Source organism: Acomys russatus, chromosome 15 (genome assembly GCF_903995435.1).
Source record: "Acomys russatus chromosome 15, mAcoRus1.1, whole genome shotgun sequence".
NCBI classification, from domain to species: Eukaryota; Metazoa; Chordata; class Mammalia; order Rodentia; family Muridae; genus Acomys; species Acomys russatus.
Genome location: NC_067151.1, coordinates 65,708,876 through 65,724,718, shown reverse-complemented (window position 1 = coordinate 65,724,718; position 15,843 = coordinate 65,708,876). Strand labels below are relative to the sequence as shown.

Here is a 15,843-nt window from a genome sequence, read left to right as displayed (position 1 = left end):
TACGACTCGAATCCCAAGGCTGGTCCGGCCGTCCCGCAGAGGGAGGAGCTGCGCGCAGTGCGTACGCCCCAAAGGCTGGCCCGCGCGAGAACCGCGCGCGTCCGGATTACAAAGCCGTCCGGGCCGCGCGAGCGACGCGAGGCGGCGGCCACGCCGATGACGTAATGTTTGGGGGTGGCGCCCCATCTTGTGCCCCCCCGCCCGCCCCACCGGCACGAACGCTTAACGAGCACTTAGGTTGCACCCGCAGCCGACGAGGTTCCCCTAGGCGCGCCGCCGCCCTGCTAGAGTTCCTAAGTTTGCAACGTGATGGGGGGAGACGGGGGTGGCGGCGTCCAGCTCCGAGCGACCAATAGCGAGAGGGCGGCCACGCTTCTGGGCTGAAGTCACCCGTCGCGTCCCGAAGCCGAGACTAAAGGGCTGTGGCTTCGTGCTAAAGCGACGGCGGCGGCGGCCAATGGCTTGCGAGCTGCGCAGACGGGGCAGGTGGACTCCCGCAGCAGCCCAATGGGGAGAGAGGCTCCTCCGCCGGGCGCAGGCCCTTCCTCCAATCGCGGTGAGGGGACGGAGCGGGCGGGGGCCCTTCCCGAGCGGGGCACGGAGGGCCAACCCCGTGCGGGGCTGGGTGGGGCTCAGCCGTGAACGACGGGCCCCCTGGCCAATGGCGAGTAGGAAAGCGGGCAGCCCGGCCCGGGATCGCGGAGGGAGCTGAGGGGGTGGGAGGAGGAGGAGGAGGAGGAGGCCTGAGCGGAGGGAAGCAGGAAGTAGCGGCGGCCGCGGGGAGGGCGGCGGCGACGGCAGCAGCAGTGGCGGCTGGAACCGGGTGGAGGCCGTGGGGGGGGTCTCAGCCCGCACCGGGACCGGAACAAGTGAGCGTGCACGCGCGAATACCCGCCCTTGGCCCCGCCCCCCGGGGGGGCGGGTAAATACCCCTGCCCCTCCCCCCCGCTCGGTCAACTACCCCCTTCTCCACGCCGCCGCCGCCCCCTGGGGCGGCTGCTTGCCAGGCGGGGTCGCCGCCTTCGTGCTCGGGGGCTGTTGGTGGGAACTCCAGTCTGTTGAAAGCACTGCTCTAGTCCGGTAATGTGGGAGAGGTGTGTGTTTGGGGGGGCTTGTTCCTGGACACCCCCCTCCCAAGTCCTGGCGCTCCTAGACCCAGAGGCAGTCCGGAGTGCGGCAAGGGGGGACTGGAGGCTGCGGGATGTCGCGACCTAAAATGGTGTCCGTGCCGGGCGGTGGGGGCGGCGGGGAATTGGGCCCAGCTGGAGCAGAGCCTGCATCCCGACCAGGTGCTGCTGGTCAGCGTCCGGGCCCGGGGCTGGACTCAAGCTGGCGTCCCGGAGCCTGGTGCGCGCCTTGCAGTCACTCGGGTCTCGAGAGAATCTCTCGGGGGGGGGGGGGACGGGTGGTCGGAGCCCGGGGCAAGACTGCTCGGCGCGCAGAGATGGAGGGGACCAGGTTCGAGTTGGGACTGACCTGGCTACAGAGCTTAGAGTCACGCAGGGACCGCCGCCCCCGCCCCCCCAGCCACCCCGCTTGTGTCTCCACTCGCCTCGCGCCACTCCCCACTGCTGGGGACTCCTGGCCCCCCACCCCCCCTCCACCTCCGATTCGCAGCGCCGCAGGTCCTAAAGGGCCTGGCCTGGCTGAGGCCTTGCCTTGAATTCTTAGCCCGTGAAAGTGAAAGAAGCGCCACTCGGCCTCAGTTTACCCTCCAGATTTTTAATGTACTTCTCGTTCCCTGCCCAAAACCCCGGACTTGCTTCCCGCGCCAGTCCCTGGCAGATGGCAGGGACTTAAATGCCGCCCGCTGCCCAGCTTGGCCTCAGCCTAATCGCCCCCCCCCCCCCCCCCCCCCCGGCCGTGCTCTGGGCTCTTGGTTTTTGCTCTGCACTGCAGGCCTTGGGCAGAGGGCAGTGGAGCCCCCACCCGACCGGGGCCTGTTCACCCCCATCCTGTTAAGCCCCTTCTAATTTGCTTTTGGAGAACAGAGGGGAAAGGCCGGAGGGAGATGGCAGCTCCACAGGCCTGGTGGCTGTGAGTGGCGGATCCTCACTGGCCTTAAGCCTCTCTCTGCTTGGCCCACTGTCTGCTCCAGGTGGCTATTGGATGACCTCCGAGTCACTCGCTCGCCTGAGGGAGGTTGTTGGGAGAGGCAAGTAAGCAGGTGTTGTCTGAGTCCCCATTGGTTTGTCCTCCTCCGACCGACCCACTCTGCTGGGAGCTGAGTGTGAAGGTAGCCCAGGTCTCCCGACTTGGGGGAGCTTTGTTTAAACCCAGGATGTGTAGAATTAAGTAGAGGAGTAAGGTACAGGGAAGACTCCTCTTTCTTCTAGTTGGTACCCTTGTCCCCTACCCCCCACCTTGGTTCCTGCAATGCCAGCCGCCACCTGCTGGGCCTCTGTCCAGTTACACCCTGAAGGCTGGGCCCAGGTGAGAGAATTGGCCCTGGGAAAATGGCTTGCGTCCTGGGCACAGACTGTATCGGGGAGTGAGCGAACCTGCCCCTTCTCTGTTGCTTCTTCCTAGATACAGAAATACTTCTGATTGTGAAGCTAGCGCTGGCGTCTCCCACAGTCTCTGAGCAGGCTTCATTGTGGCTCTAGTGACACATCAGTCTTGTGGGACTGGCCGCCTCCCCCAGCCCCCACTGGGCCAGGTTAAAGTTGGGGGAGACTTCCTAGGCTACCGTTACCCAAGAAGATGGAATTTGAGTTAGAGGGTAGACTGGCTGAGGAGCTTAGAGCAGAGATGACTGGGCACGAGGAGCTTTGCTGTGGTAGCTGTGTTGGACCAGTTTGTACCCTGGGGTTTCAACCCTGAGAGAGAAGGCAGAGGAGGGAGCCACTCTGGGGAAGGCAGGTGAGCAAGCCGCAGGTGTTTGTGACAGGGGAGGACTCAGCTGGGGCTCTTGTGACTGCCCTCCCCTCCCCCAACCTCCTTCTGTTCCCTATTCTCCTCGATCCCTGCTGACCCTGCTAGAGCTCCAGGTGCCCAGAGTGGCTCCAGGTCACATGACTTCAGGTGACCTGTGACCCTGGCCCTAGGTGGGCAGTGCAGCCAGCTCCTTCGTGACCTCACACGGCCCAGCTGCATTACTACATTGTATTTTGGGTTTGACTCATGCATACAGTTTTGTTTGTAGAAGAACTTTAATAAATGCATTTTTTTGTGACGTAGTAGAAGCAGGGCAGTGAAGGAACAGCCGGGGCAGAGCCGAAGGCAGAGACGCTGCAGAGATGGCCTTTCAGAGCTCTGTGGACCCCCAGTTCATAGTCCACGAAGAGTATGAATTGATCCCATGCTGACACAAAGAAGCCCCGAAAGTCTGCTGTCCTCCTTAATAGTCCTAAGGTTAGTTGGCTCCGGGCCAAGCCCAGGAACAGTCGGGCTGAGATGCTCCCTGAGAACCTTTAACTTCTACTCTTCTTTGTATTTCTACGAGTCTCTTTCCGTCAGTACCTGGTGTTTCCCCACTGACCTGACTTTAGGGTTTGGCACACTGAATATCTTAAGTGCATCTCTAGGACTCACGGTATGGTGGAGATGTGCCAAGTTGGAGGGGGCAAATACAGAGTTCCTGAGAGAAGAGTGAGGTTCAGGGTCTCTGTTTCAGGCACCCTGGATTCTCCTCACTCTCACTATCTTCACTAGGTCTGGGACCTGTCGCTATGGGGGACATGAAGACCCCTGACTTTGATGACCTCCTTGCTGCTTTTGACATCCCCGACATTGATGCAAATGAAGCCATTCATTCTGGGCCGGAAGAGAATGAGGGAGCAGGAGGCCACGGGAAGCCAGAGCCCAGCGTAGGAGGCGACCCTAAGGACAGGGCAGCCGCCGCCAAGGGTGACCCTGAGAGCCCAGCTGAGGCCTCTGATCATGGCCTTCCACAGCCCCCGGACACTTCCACGGTCAGCGTCATTGTCAAGAACACAGTGTGTCCTGAGCAGTCTGAGATCCTGACTGGGCATTCAGGAGAGGAGGAGACCAAGGCTGGGCATGCAACTAAGGAAGGACCTGTGGCGTCTTGTTTAATGCAAAATGGATTTGGGGGTCCTGAGCCATCCCTCTCAGAAACCCCCCATTCTCCAGCCCTTGCCAGTGGGGGTGCCTGGAAAGAAAAGGCTATGGAAGGCCAAACATGCTTGGACCTCTTTGCTCACTTTGGGTCTGAACCAGGACACCGCTCAGATCCCCTGCCTCCCAAACCTTCCCCGCCTCATGATGGTGACATGGCCCCTCGCTCCACTCCCTATGAGCTGGCCCCAGAAAATGGCTCAGCCCTGCTGCCTCCCAGCTCTCTCCTGCCACAGGTGACCGTGAAACAGGAAAGCTGCAGCCCCCAGCATTCCCAGGGCCTAACCCAGAGGAGCTCAGGTCTCAGCCCTGAGGCAGCGGGCATCCCTGCCAGTGCCTCGCCCGCCCAGGTGGCCGGGGTGTCCTTCAAGCAGTCTCCAGAACACCAGGGCGCTCCTGCTTCCCCTGTAAAGGCACCCAGTTGTACACCTCTGAAGGAGGAAGATGAGGGAACAGGGGACAAGACGCCCCCAAGAAGTCCCCAGAGTCCCTCAAGTGGAGCCGAGGCTGCCGACGAGGACAGCAACGACTCCCCCACGTCCTCCAGCTCCTCTGGGCCCCTCAAGGTGCGGATCAAGACTGTTAAAACATCCTGTGGCAATATCACAAGAACTGTCACTCGGGTTCCCTCAGAACCTGTCCCTCCTGCCCCTTTGGCTGAGGGGGCCATTCTGGCTGAGGCTAGCTTCTTGAAACTGTCCCCTGTAACTCCAACTCCTGAGGGTCCAAAGGTGGTGAGTGTCCAACTGGGTGATGGCACGAGACTGAAAGGTACAGTGCTGCCTGTGGCTACCATCCAGAATGCTAGCACTGCCATGCTAATGGCAGCTAGTGTTGCCCGCAAAGCAGTGGTTCTGCCAGGGGGGAATGCCACCAGCCCTAAGACTATGACTAAGAATGTGTTAGGTCTGGTGCCCCAAACTCTGCCTAAGGCTGAGGTGCGGACAGGGTTAGGTCTTGGGGGTCAGAAGGTGAATGGGGCCTCAGTGGTGATGGTACAGCCTTCTAAGTCTGCCACTGGGCCAGGCACAGCAGGCGGCTCGGTGATCTTGCGGACGCAGTCCAGCCTGGTAGAGGCCTTCAACAGGATCCTCAACAGCAAGAACCTGTTGCCCGCTTACAGACCGAACTTGAGTCCACCAGCTGAGGCTGGGCTGGCCCTACCTCCAACAGGCTACCGCTGCCTTGAGTGTGGGGATGCCTTCTCACTGGAGAAGAGCCTGGCACGGCACTATGACCGCAGGAGCATGCGCATAGAGGTCACCTGTAACCACTGTGCCCGTCGCCTGGTCTTCTTCAACAAGTGTAGCCTGCTTCTGCACGCCCGGGAGCACAAGGACAAGGGGCTTGTCATGCAGTGCTCACACCTGGTCATGAGGCCCGTGGCGCTCGACCAGATGGTGGGGCAGCCCGATATCACACCCCTGCTGCCGGTGGCTGTCCCACCTGTGCCTGGACCTCTGGCCTTGCCTGTTTTGGGCAAGGGGGAGGGGGCTGTCACTTCCTCTGCCGTTACTACCACAGTTGCCCCTGAAGCCCCTGTGCTGCCACTCCCAACAGAGCCGCCTGCTGCCCCTGCCCCCTCCGTTCACACGTGCTTTCGCTGCCTGGAGTGCAAGGAGCAGTGCCGCGACAAGGCTGGCATGGCAGCCCACTTCCAGCAGCCGGGCCCTCCTGCGCTCGGTTCGGCCGGCAATGTGAGTTGTCTCTCATGTCCCTTCTCTGGGGGAAGGGACAGCCAGCCACTATGGAGGTAAAAATCCAGGAAGGTACTGGGAGCTTGCTTAGACAAAGTAAGCGGGTCCAGTCCGGGCCCCCTCATGCGCTGAACCTTGGTTAACCTCTTGACAGGTGTGCCCGTCGTGTCCCATGATGCTCCCCAACCGCTGCAGCTTCAGCGCCCACCAGCGCACGCATAAGAACCGCCCCCCCCACGTCTGTCCTGAGTGTGGGGGCAACTTCCTACAAGCCAGTTTTCAGATCCATCTTCGAGAGGCCTGTCTGCACTTCTCTCGCCGTGTAGGATACAGGTGCCTCATACCTCCCCGTAGAACTCCAGGATCTGTTTCGTAGCAGTAACTTTTCAGATGCTCTCAGGGAGAGCCGTGTGTTGTGTTGACACACCTCATGCCCTGCCATCAGGTCACGCGCTGGGCGAGCAGTGGAGCGCCCAGCCCCCGGTGGCGTGAGCGCCAGCTCTGCCTCCTCAGAGCTCCGCTGGGGCCTGAGCCCCTTCCTTTCTCTGCCTTGCTCATGTTCCTTTTCTGATTTTCTTTTGAAATCCACCTTGTCCCAAGAGCAAGTGGGGTGCTTAGATGCCCCTACCTCACTGCAGTACCCTCCACTTCCTCTCCAAGGTGCCCCAGCTGTGCAGTGGTGTTTGGGGGTGTGAACTCCATCAAGTCCCACATACAGGCATCACACTGCGAAGTTTTCCACAAGTGCCCCATCTGCCCCATGGCCTTCAAGTCTGCACCCAGCGCTCACGCCCACCTCTACTCCCAGCACCCCAGCTTCCTCTCCCAGCAAGCCAAGTGAGACTGGGGAGAGCATGACAGGTGGTGGGCTGGAGGGTGGGGTGCCGGACAGGGCTCTGCTGGGCTGTTGTGGCGTTGACACTGACTTCTTCTGCCTCCACAGGCTGATCTATAAGTGTGCCATGTGTGACACAGTCTTCACTCACAAACCCCTCCTCTCCTCACACTTTGACCAGCACCTGCTGCCCCAGCGTGTCAGTGTCTTTAAGTGCCCATCTTGTCCTCTGCTTTTTGCCCAAAAAAGGACCATGCTGGAGCACCTCAAGGTACAGGAGGGGAGGGCCCGGGAATGGCTGCCGAGCTATTTGGCCTTTGGCAATGGGTTGCCAGGCTCTCCTCCACATGGCCATCCTCCGTGTCTTCCTTTTGTAGAACACTCATCAGTCTGGACGTTTGGGGGAAGAGGCAGTTGGGAAAGGGCCTGGAGACGCCCTTCTGACCCCTAAGACTGAGCCTGAGGAGCTGGCTGTGTCTCAGGCAGAGGCAGCCCCTGCTACTGAGGAGTCCTCTTCTTCTGAAGAGGAGCTGCCCAGCTCCCCTGACCCTCCCCGCCAAACCAAGCGACCCCGACGTGACCTGGGAAGCAAAGGCATCAAAGGTGGGGGTGGGGGGCCCGGGGGCTGGACTTGTGGCCTTTGTCACTCCTGGTTTCCTGAACGTGATGAGTATGTGACTCACATGAAGAAGGAGCATGGCAAGGTGAGCTGGTCCCGCCCTGGGGAAGGTGGGCTGAGGGCAGCCTTGGGGTTGGCATGAGTGGCTCAGGAATTCGCTCTCCGTGCTCTCCAGTCAGTGAAGAAGTTCCCCTGCCGCCTGTGTGAGCGCTCCTTCTGCTCTGCCCCCAGCCTGAGGCGCCACGTCAGGGTCAACCACGAGGGCATCAAGCGAGTTTACCCATGCAGGTAACCCTCCCTCCCCACCCTTCCTACCTGCCAGGCAACCCTGACTCCCACAGAGCACCTGTCCACCTGCCTCGTGCTTGGGGGACCCGAAGGTTGAGGCCACCCTTTCCTCTGGCAGCCTTCCTTCTTTCAGGAGCTGTGTGTGGGTCTTGGTCTTTGCCCGTGCCTCGGGTGCCATCTTGCCCACTTTCCCTCTGCTAGGTATTGCACGGAGGGAAAACGCACCTTCAGTAGTCGCCTGATCCTGGAGAAGCATGTCCAGGTGCGGCACGGCTTGCCCCTGGGGACCCAGGCCCCTTGTGGCCGAGGGGGCACGCTGGTTCGAGGCTCTGCTGGTAGAGCCCAGGTGAGAAAAGGCCCTCCTTGTGTTATGTCATGGGAGTGAGGAGCTAGTGAGCCCTTGGTCTCAGGAAGCCAGAGTTTCTTCCACTTCTCTCCAGGGGCCAGGACGGAAACGCCGCCAGTCTTCTGACTCATGCAGCGAGGAGCCTGACAGTACAACGCCACCAGCCAAGTCCCTGAGGGGTGGCCCTGGGTCAGGAGGCCACGGTCCTCTGCGCTGTAGGAGAGGTGGCTCAGCAGAACAGAGCCTTGTGGGGTTGCGGGTGGACGGTGGCACCCAGCAGTGCCTTGACTGTGGCTTGTGCTTCGCCTCCCCCGGCTCCTTGAGCCGCCACCGGTTCATTAGCCACAAGAAGAGACGTGCTGGGGGTAAGGCCGGTGCCCTGGGGCTGGGGGATGTGGACGAGGAGGCTCCTCCATTACGCTCTGACCCAGAGGGTGCAGGCTCACCTTCGCCTGCTTCTGGAGACCTGCTGACGTGTAAGGTCTGCGGTAAGAACTGCGACAGCCCTCTGAACCTCAAGACCCACTTCCGCACGCATGGCATGGCGTTTATCAGGGCCCGGCAGGGAGGCAGTGGGGACAACTAGGTCCCAGGCCCAGGCCTCTTCCCTGGGCTGGGGAGCTTAACATTTAATTCTTTCCACTCAAGGGAAAGATTTTGAGGATTCTAGTGACTTGCACCCTCCTCCCTCTTGTGTTTGGCCTCTGGGTCCTACTTAGTGGCACCTTTCTTCCTTTCTGAATCCAACACTAATGCTCCTGCTGCAGACCCCAGTGACTGGATGGGAGGACGGGATCTTGGCAAGCCTGCCAGACAGGCACAAAGAAAGGGCTGAAGGATGTGCAGGGTCGAGCTTCTGTCCCTCTGCTAGATTTCTCCGGGCACAGAGCAGGGTTTCTTCCTCTGGGCCGGGTTCTGCCCTAGTACCCCTCCTCCAGCACTCACTGGCACTAACGCCTCCACCCCAGTCCCTGCAGTGCCTTCCATTTGTCTTTTCACCCAGAAGTTTAGGGGTGGGGGGTTGGTGGGGATGAGTCCTGTCAAGTGGGGTCCAGGAAGAGCAGAGGACAGGCTCTCAGGAATCCTTTATTCTTGTAGTAGTAATCCTAACAGTGGGAGAAACGAGGGAGAAAACCAGACCATTAAAACTGCTTGTGGTTTAATCCCCATTCAGGCCTTTCTTTTTATGTGAGCTGGACAATGTGCACTGATAGGGAGGGGTGAGTCAGAACTGGGGAAGACCTTCTCAGGGAGACAGTATTGACAAGGAAGGACAGAAAAGGCAATCTTCCTTCATCTCGTGGGTCTGCCTTTTGTATGCTGGACTTAGCCTCTCCTACCCACCCTGCCCCCAGAAGCCACTCAGACCAGACACAGATGGCTAACTAAGGACTTTATTTCAAACGAAAAATTAAAAATTAAAAAAAAAAAAAAAATTGAGAGCTATTTCCCTGGGTGTGAGGAAAGGATCAGGGCAAGAAATTCCCCGTAGCTAGGCCAATACCTCAATACATTAGAGGGATTGTGTCAACTCCCTTCCTTACTCCCATGATGGGGAACCTCAGCAAGTGTCAGGGGGAATGTGGGCTGGGGCTCAGCCCCCGGGAGGGGACAGCTGGGCAGCAGCATGGCCAAACATAGGATTAAGTCCTAAGTACCAAGAACCCACTCCTCTTCACTTGCTGGACCCAGGGAAAATAAAAGACGGTTTGTAGAAAAACCTCTGAGACCCTGGAGAGGGGAAGAAGGCCCCAGTCCTCCTGTGCGTTTCTGTTGTTGGGAGGGCAGTGGATCCTGGGACCTGTCAGGTGGTAATACTGACACAGCAAGAGGTGGGGAGGAAGCCCCAGCAGGCTGGACCCCGTGGGTGGCTCTCCTACCCTCTGGTGAGCTCTCATGGTTACCACATGATCCTTTGTATTTCTTGCCTTCCATTTCCCTTGGGTAGGTGGTTAGGTAGGTGGGGCTTTGTGATTTTGGGGGTTCTTAGGCATGGGTCCTCCTGGGGAGGATGCCTTCAATCCCACCACTTGTAGGCCTGAGAAGGGTGTCACATGATGCCGTTGGTGAGGTACTGGAAGCCATCGTAGAGTTTGGTGGTGATGGACCTCATGCTGCCGTCTACCATCTGCTCCACCAACAGCTGCAGCTGCTCCTCCGTCATGCTCATGTGGAACCTGTCTTTGAGGTTGCGAATGGTGCTGGAGCCATGGAAGCAAGGAAGCTGAGAGCCTGGGGGAAGCAGTGGCTATTAAGGCTGTGGACGGTTAGGAAGGCAGCTAGCAGGTAGCCACGGGAGCAGAGGGGTGTCAAGTCCCTTTCCTCCCCCCACCGGGACCCTGACGGTGCAGAGGAAGCAGTCAGGAGGCCTTGCTTTGGTCCATCCTCATCCCATACTCCTTAGTTCTCCTGTAGGTGGGAGTGTGTGGGCAGAGGAGGGAAAGGCAAGCCCACAACTTCCCCCAGTAAGATTGCAGGGGAGGCTGGGAAGAGGCTCTGGGACTGGGCCCTGCACTTATCTGGCGGCGGGCCTCTGCCTATGCTATGTCTGACACTCACAGATGACCTGGGCCACCGTCACCACGGGGCCAGATAGAGATGCTCCTGAGCAACGGCGGCAACCTGTGGGGTAGGGGCGAGGATGGGGAGGAGGAGACTGGCAGCTCAGACAGGGTAAAATGTCCAGAGTCTGGGGTGGGGGCAATAAGAGAGGGCCGAGAGGAACTGGGAGAGGAGGGGAACCTGTGCAGGAGACAGGACAGAGTGAGAGGTAGAAGATGAGGCAGGAAGGGCTCAGTGCAGAGCAGGAGGAGGATAGCTCAGGTTGGGCACTCAGGACAGGTGTAAGGGGAAGAAGTGTGGGCGGAGCTATCAGAACCAGAGATGGTGATGGCGGAAGACGGGAAAGAGCAGGAGGTGGGAAACGGTCAGTTTCCCCTGTGAGGGCACCTGCAGCTTTCTGCTGCTCCTTTCCGCCTGCCCCCCCAAGTCCCTGTTCTGCCAGGGTGAAGAATGGTCTAAAGGGAAAATGGGAGGAATCCCCTGAGAAACGCTCCCCCACCTGGGTTGTGAGGTAGGGGCTGCTTCCTGGAAGTTGCAGTTCCGGGCCCCCTGGGCTGAGGCACAGGCCGAGCCCGAGCCCTACCTTGCTGCATGATCTCCACGATCTGCACCACCTTGTCCATGTGCTTGCGCGCGGCGATCAGCCCCTGCAGCATGAGCATCTTGTAGTAGTTGAACATGTCGCCGTCCAGGCCGCCCATTACCTGGGAGTGAGGACAGGGTCTGTGTGTACAGAGCGATTCTGGTGGCTCCTTTTCCCATGGGCCTCCTGGAATTTCCTTCTCTTAAGGCAAGTGTGTTAAATTTCACTATTTTCACTTCTCTTTTTCCCATAAGAAAGCTCCCAGGAAATCCTGCCTGGTCCTGACTTAATGCCATTTCTGTTCTACTCCTAATTTGGGGGAGCCCATCAGCTCCTCCTCTCAAGAGGAAAACCACAGTGACCTCTGGAGGCCGCTCTCCTTTTTGACTCACATCCACAAACTCTGTGGTCAGCTTAAAGGCTGACGTCTCAAAGCCCAGGTTTCGGGGTGAGCTGGAAAGGATGAAGCCGAAGTCGATGTGGATGATGTGGCCTTCTGCGTCCAGGAGGATGTTCCCATTGTGCCTGAGGGAGGAAGGGGAGGAGGAAGAGGCAGCAGTAAGTCTGGCTTAGGTTGGAGGGCTCAAGCTGCAACCCTGGCCTCACCATACTGGATGGGACGCCCCAGCCATGTTTCCTGTTGCTTACAAGTATGGGTCAATTTCCTAGACCTAAAACTAGCAACGAAAAGGAAGTCAGAAAACTAAGATAGACTGGGGTGTGAAATTCAATTATTAGCATCTTAATAAACATAGTTTTAAGATTAAGTTACAAGGCTGAGGATGGTGGAGTGCCTGCCTGTGACGCAGGGCCACGGGTTCCCGGCTTCATCCCCTAAACAGCATAAACTGAGTGTGAGCGATGGCATATGCCTGTGACTGTAGCACTTGGGTCGCCCACAAATAGAGGGTGAGGCCGGCCCAATACATGCTGAGTTCTCCCAAACTGTACTTCTAGTACCCAAACTTGAACCTGACTTAGCAGTAAACACACAGGTAAGAGAAAAAGGCCCCTGAGGCTCCAGCAACGAGTTGAATGAAGGGAGGCCCGTTATTCAGAGTCAGCTGACGTGTTTGATTTTTTTGTTTTGTTTTGTTTTTTTCATGACAGGGTGTCCCTGTGTAGCCCTGGCTGTCCCGGACTCACTTTGTACACCAGGCTGGCCTCGAACTCACAGAGATCTGTCTGCCTCTGCTTCCCAAGTGCTGGGATTATAGGCATTTGCTTTGTCTGATTATTTATTTATTTTTGAGATAGGGTCTATGTAGCCCTAGCTTGTCTGGTACCACTATATAGACCAAATTGGCTTCAAATTCAGAGTCACCTGCCTCCTGAGTGCTGGAATTATTTTAACTTCTAATTAGCTCACAGCAGAACCAAAGCCCCATCTGTAGAGAACAGTTAGAGGCAAGTCGACTAAGCTGTCTACCTTTTTAAAGACAGGTCTTACTGCCTGGTGTACTCAATGAATTCCCCTCAAGCTCAGAGCTCCGCCTCCATCTGCCTCTGAGTACTAGGACCCCTGACAGCTTGCCCAGGAAACCTTTCTGCTTCCCCAGCATTGGGAAGGGTGTACCACCACCCTGACTTTTTTTTTTTTTTTTAAGGTGTATTACATATACAGTGCTCTGCCTGCATGTACCCCTGCAGGCCAGCAGAGGGCACCAGATCAAATTGTAGAGGTTGTGAGCCACCATGTGGTTTCTGGGAATTGAACTCAGGTCCTCTGGAAGAGCAGTCACTGCTCTTAACCTCTGAGCCACCTCTCCAGCCCCATACCTGGCCTTTTTATGTGGGCTTTGGGGATTGAACTCAGGTTCTCGTGATTTTATGGTAGTAACTTTATGGACTGAACTGTCTCCTCAGGCACCCCCCTTCCCTAATGTTGTTACATCATATAGTCCAGGCCTGCCCTAGCCTCCTAAGTGCTGAGATTATACGAATGAGCCACATGTCTGCTGAGAAGAGTCTAGGTAGAAAACAGGCTAAGGGCAAATCCCTTACAGAAGACGCTCTTAGGAGTGGTATTCTACAGGCCAGCTGCGAGGGAGGAAGAGTTAAAGGGAGAAAGACCCAGGTCTGTGTTAGCATGCTGAGCACGCGAGGCTGGCCTGTTCAGCATGACCAGCCTTTCCCTATCAACAGAGGCTTTGTTAGGCTCAGCACTCACCCCCCTCTGAGGGCCACCTCTAAGTTGGTCAGACTGGCTGAAAGAGGAGGGGTGGAGAGAGAGCAGGGCCCACCTGAGTTGTGAGAAAGCACTAACAATGTAGCAGCCCATACAATCTAGAGACCCAGAGAAACAAATGACCCCACTGCTACACCCTACCTCCCACCCCCCCCAGGTGTCCAGAAGCCAGTGATGGACAATGTCTCTTGATCACCAGGCTAGCTTCTCTACCTGGAAACTGCCTTGGGACTTCTTCCGCAATGCAGAGTTTTGTTTTTAATTGTCTTTGTTTACTGTTTTCTGATTTGTCTTGACTAACTTTTTTGGATAAAATTTAAAATGTATTTATATTTTACCTTTTAAAACTCAGAACATAACAAATTCTATTTGCTGGAAATTCACACTATTAGAAATCCCTGAAGAAGGTAAGTAAGTTTCTTGGTTGCATCAGCAGACAGACATGCCCTTTTCAGTTCCCACAAGACAATTTTGTCAAATCTCCCTCCAGACTTCTACTGAGATCTTAATTCAGGGATACTACCAGAAATAAGAGGGAAGAAGTGATCCTTCCAAGTGTTAATACATAAAAGTTATTTCTTTTGGGCCAAGTGAGTTCCAACTTTGTTGAGCTAACTTCTCCCCAATAGGCAGAGAGACTCAAAACAGTGCATGGCTAAAAGGCTGGTGCCCTTTTGTTGCATCAGCTATGGATGAAAAAAACATTCATACGCAAACTAGACATGTGACACGAAAAGTGAATCCATATGCCTTTGCTGGTTTGTTTAAATTTTTTTAAAGAAGAGTCTCATGTGCCCCAAGCTGTCCTGGAACATATGAGGATGACTTTTCTTCCTCAATCCCCCAATGTGTACCACTGTGCTTGGTTTTATGGGTTGCTGGAGACTGAACCCTGGGCTTTGTGTATTCTAGATAAACTCTGCCAACTGAGCTACATACTCAGCCCTTCCACCTCCCTTTCTAAAGTTTGGGGGGATGGCTCTACAGTAAAGACCCCTGGCTGTTCTTCAAAAGGACCAAGGTTTGATTCCCAACATCCACTTAGCAGGCAGCTCACTGTAACTCCAATTCTAGGGGATCTGATATCCTCTTCCGGTCTTTGTGGGTACAAGGTATGTACACGGTGTGTATACACACATGCAGGCAAAACATACATGAAAATGCAATAATAAATATGTTTTGGAAAATTATACTAAAGAAAAAAATTTTTTTGTTTTGTTTTTTGAGACGGGGTTTCTCTGTGTAGCCTTGGCTGTCCTGGACTCACTCTGTAGACCAGGCTGGCCTCGAACCCACAGGGACCTACCTGCCTCTGCCTCCCGAGTGAAGGCGTGTGCCACCATGTCCGGCTAAAGAAAAATTTGAATGGTTCGCTCTTCCTGGGCCTGTTTTAGCAGGCTTGTGTTGATGTTAAAAATCACCTGATGGGGCTGGAGAGATGGCTCAGCTGTTAATACTGGCAATACTGGCTGCTCTTCCAGAGGACCCAGGTTCAAGTTCTGGCACTCACATGGCAGCTCACAACTGTAACTATAGTTCTAGGGACCTGACACCCTCACACAGACTGTACATGCAGGCAAGACACCAGTGCACATAAAAAAACCAAAAACCCAGATATTCTGCATGTTATGACCAATTTGCTATTACTGCCACTGTGATAACAGGCAACGGTTTTGTCCAACACTTTCCCCGAGGATGGCAGACTCTGCCCTGCCCTGCTGTGACCGTGCTGCAGCTTAGACCTAACAGGTGACCAACACCAACAACTTCCTTTCCTTTGTTGCTCAACGGTTCTTGGTTCTCTTTTCCTTTTCTTTTTGGGAAAGGATCCCATGTAGCTAGGATGATCCTGAACTTCCTACCTCTGCCTCCCAGTGTGAGGACCTTTCTCCAGCCCCTAAGTTTTCTAAAGGACTTAGCACCCACACAGTAACTAACACCATCTGTACCTCTACTCCCAAAGGATCTGACACCCTGGCTCTCTTGGGCACACTATGCAGGTGGTGCACACACATACATGTAGGTAAAACATTCATATATTTAGAAAAAATAAAATACAAAAAAGTTCGAGGCTAGCCAGAGCTGTTACACCGAGAAACTCTGTCTCAAAAAACCAAAAATAAAGTAGTTAGCTCCCTGCCCTGCAAAAGGAACAGGCTTTCATCTTCCAAACATTTTCTTTGGTGGTTTTATTATAATCTATTTTATCCTTTTTGTTTTGTTTTTTTTTGTTGTTGTTGTTGTTGTTGTTTCTCTGTATAGCCACGGCTGCTGCTTTGGAACCCCCTCTGTAGACCAGGCTGGCCTCAAACTCACAGAGATTCACCTGCCTCTGCCTCCCCAGTGCTGGGATTAAAGGTATCACCACTGCCAAGCTATTTTATCATTTTTACATATCAGTTTCTGAAATGAAATTCCTGAGGCTAACTGGTGCCAGCTTTCCGGTTCCCTGGCTTACTCAATCCTGAAGCTGAGCCTGGGATTCTAGGCCTTGGGTTCAAAATCCATGACACTCGGATGGTCTAAAACTTGTAGTCAAGACCTTACGATTGCACCCCAACAGCTCTCACACCGAGACAGCCCTTGCTCATTTCCTTTAGGCCCAGCAGGTGAAATGACCACAGGCCCCCAAGGCCACTGCTGCC

General features: G+C 55.8%; 2 protein-coding genes across 3 annotated transcripts in view; one reads left to right on the top strand and one right to left on the bottom strand.

The window, feature by feature from the left end:
- Nucleotides 1-785: 785 nt before the first annotated feature.
- Nucleotides 786-8,459, top strand: Znf687 (zinc finger protein 687). Its single transcript, XM_051157686.1, has 9 exons — nt 786-869; nt 3,655-5,777; nt 5,932-6,110; nt 6,438-6,614; nt 6,721-6,883; nt 6,990-7,316; nt 7,407-7,519; nt 7,721-7,865; nt 7,960-8,459. Exons 2-9 carry the CDS (start codon nt 3,672-3,674, stop codon nt 8,449-8,451), a joined length of 3,702 nt encoding a protein of 1,233 aa, XP_051013643.1. The 5' UTR covers nt 786-869; nt 3,655-3,671; the 3' UTR covers nt 8,452-8,459.
- A 784-nt stretch (nt 8,460-9,243) lies between these two features.
- Pi4kb (phosphatidylinositol 4-kinase beta) overlaps nt 9,244-15,843 on the bottom strand; it is a 30,001-nt gene continuing 23,401 nt past the window's right edge. For both annotated transcript variants that reach the window (XM_051157684.1, XM_051157685.1), the window contains 3 exons: nt 11,403-11,535; nt 11,011-11,131; nt 9,244-10,097 (listed from right to left, as the gene is read on the bottom strand). In XM_051157684.1, coding sequence (XP_051013641.1) covers nt 9,916-10,097; nt 11,011-11,131; nt 11,403-11,535 — 436 coding nt within the window. In that variant the 3' untranslated portion in view covers nt 9,244-9,915. The remainder of the gene's footprint in view (nt 10,098-11,010; nt 11,132-11,402; nt 11,536-15,843) is intronic.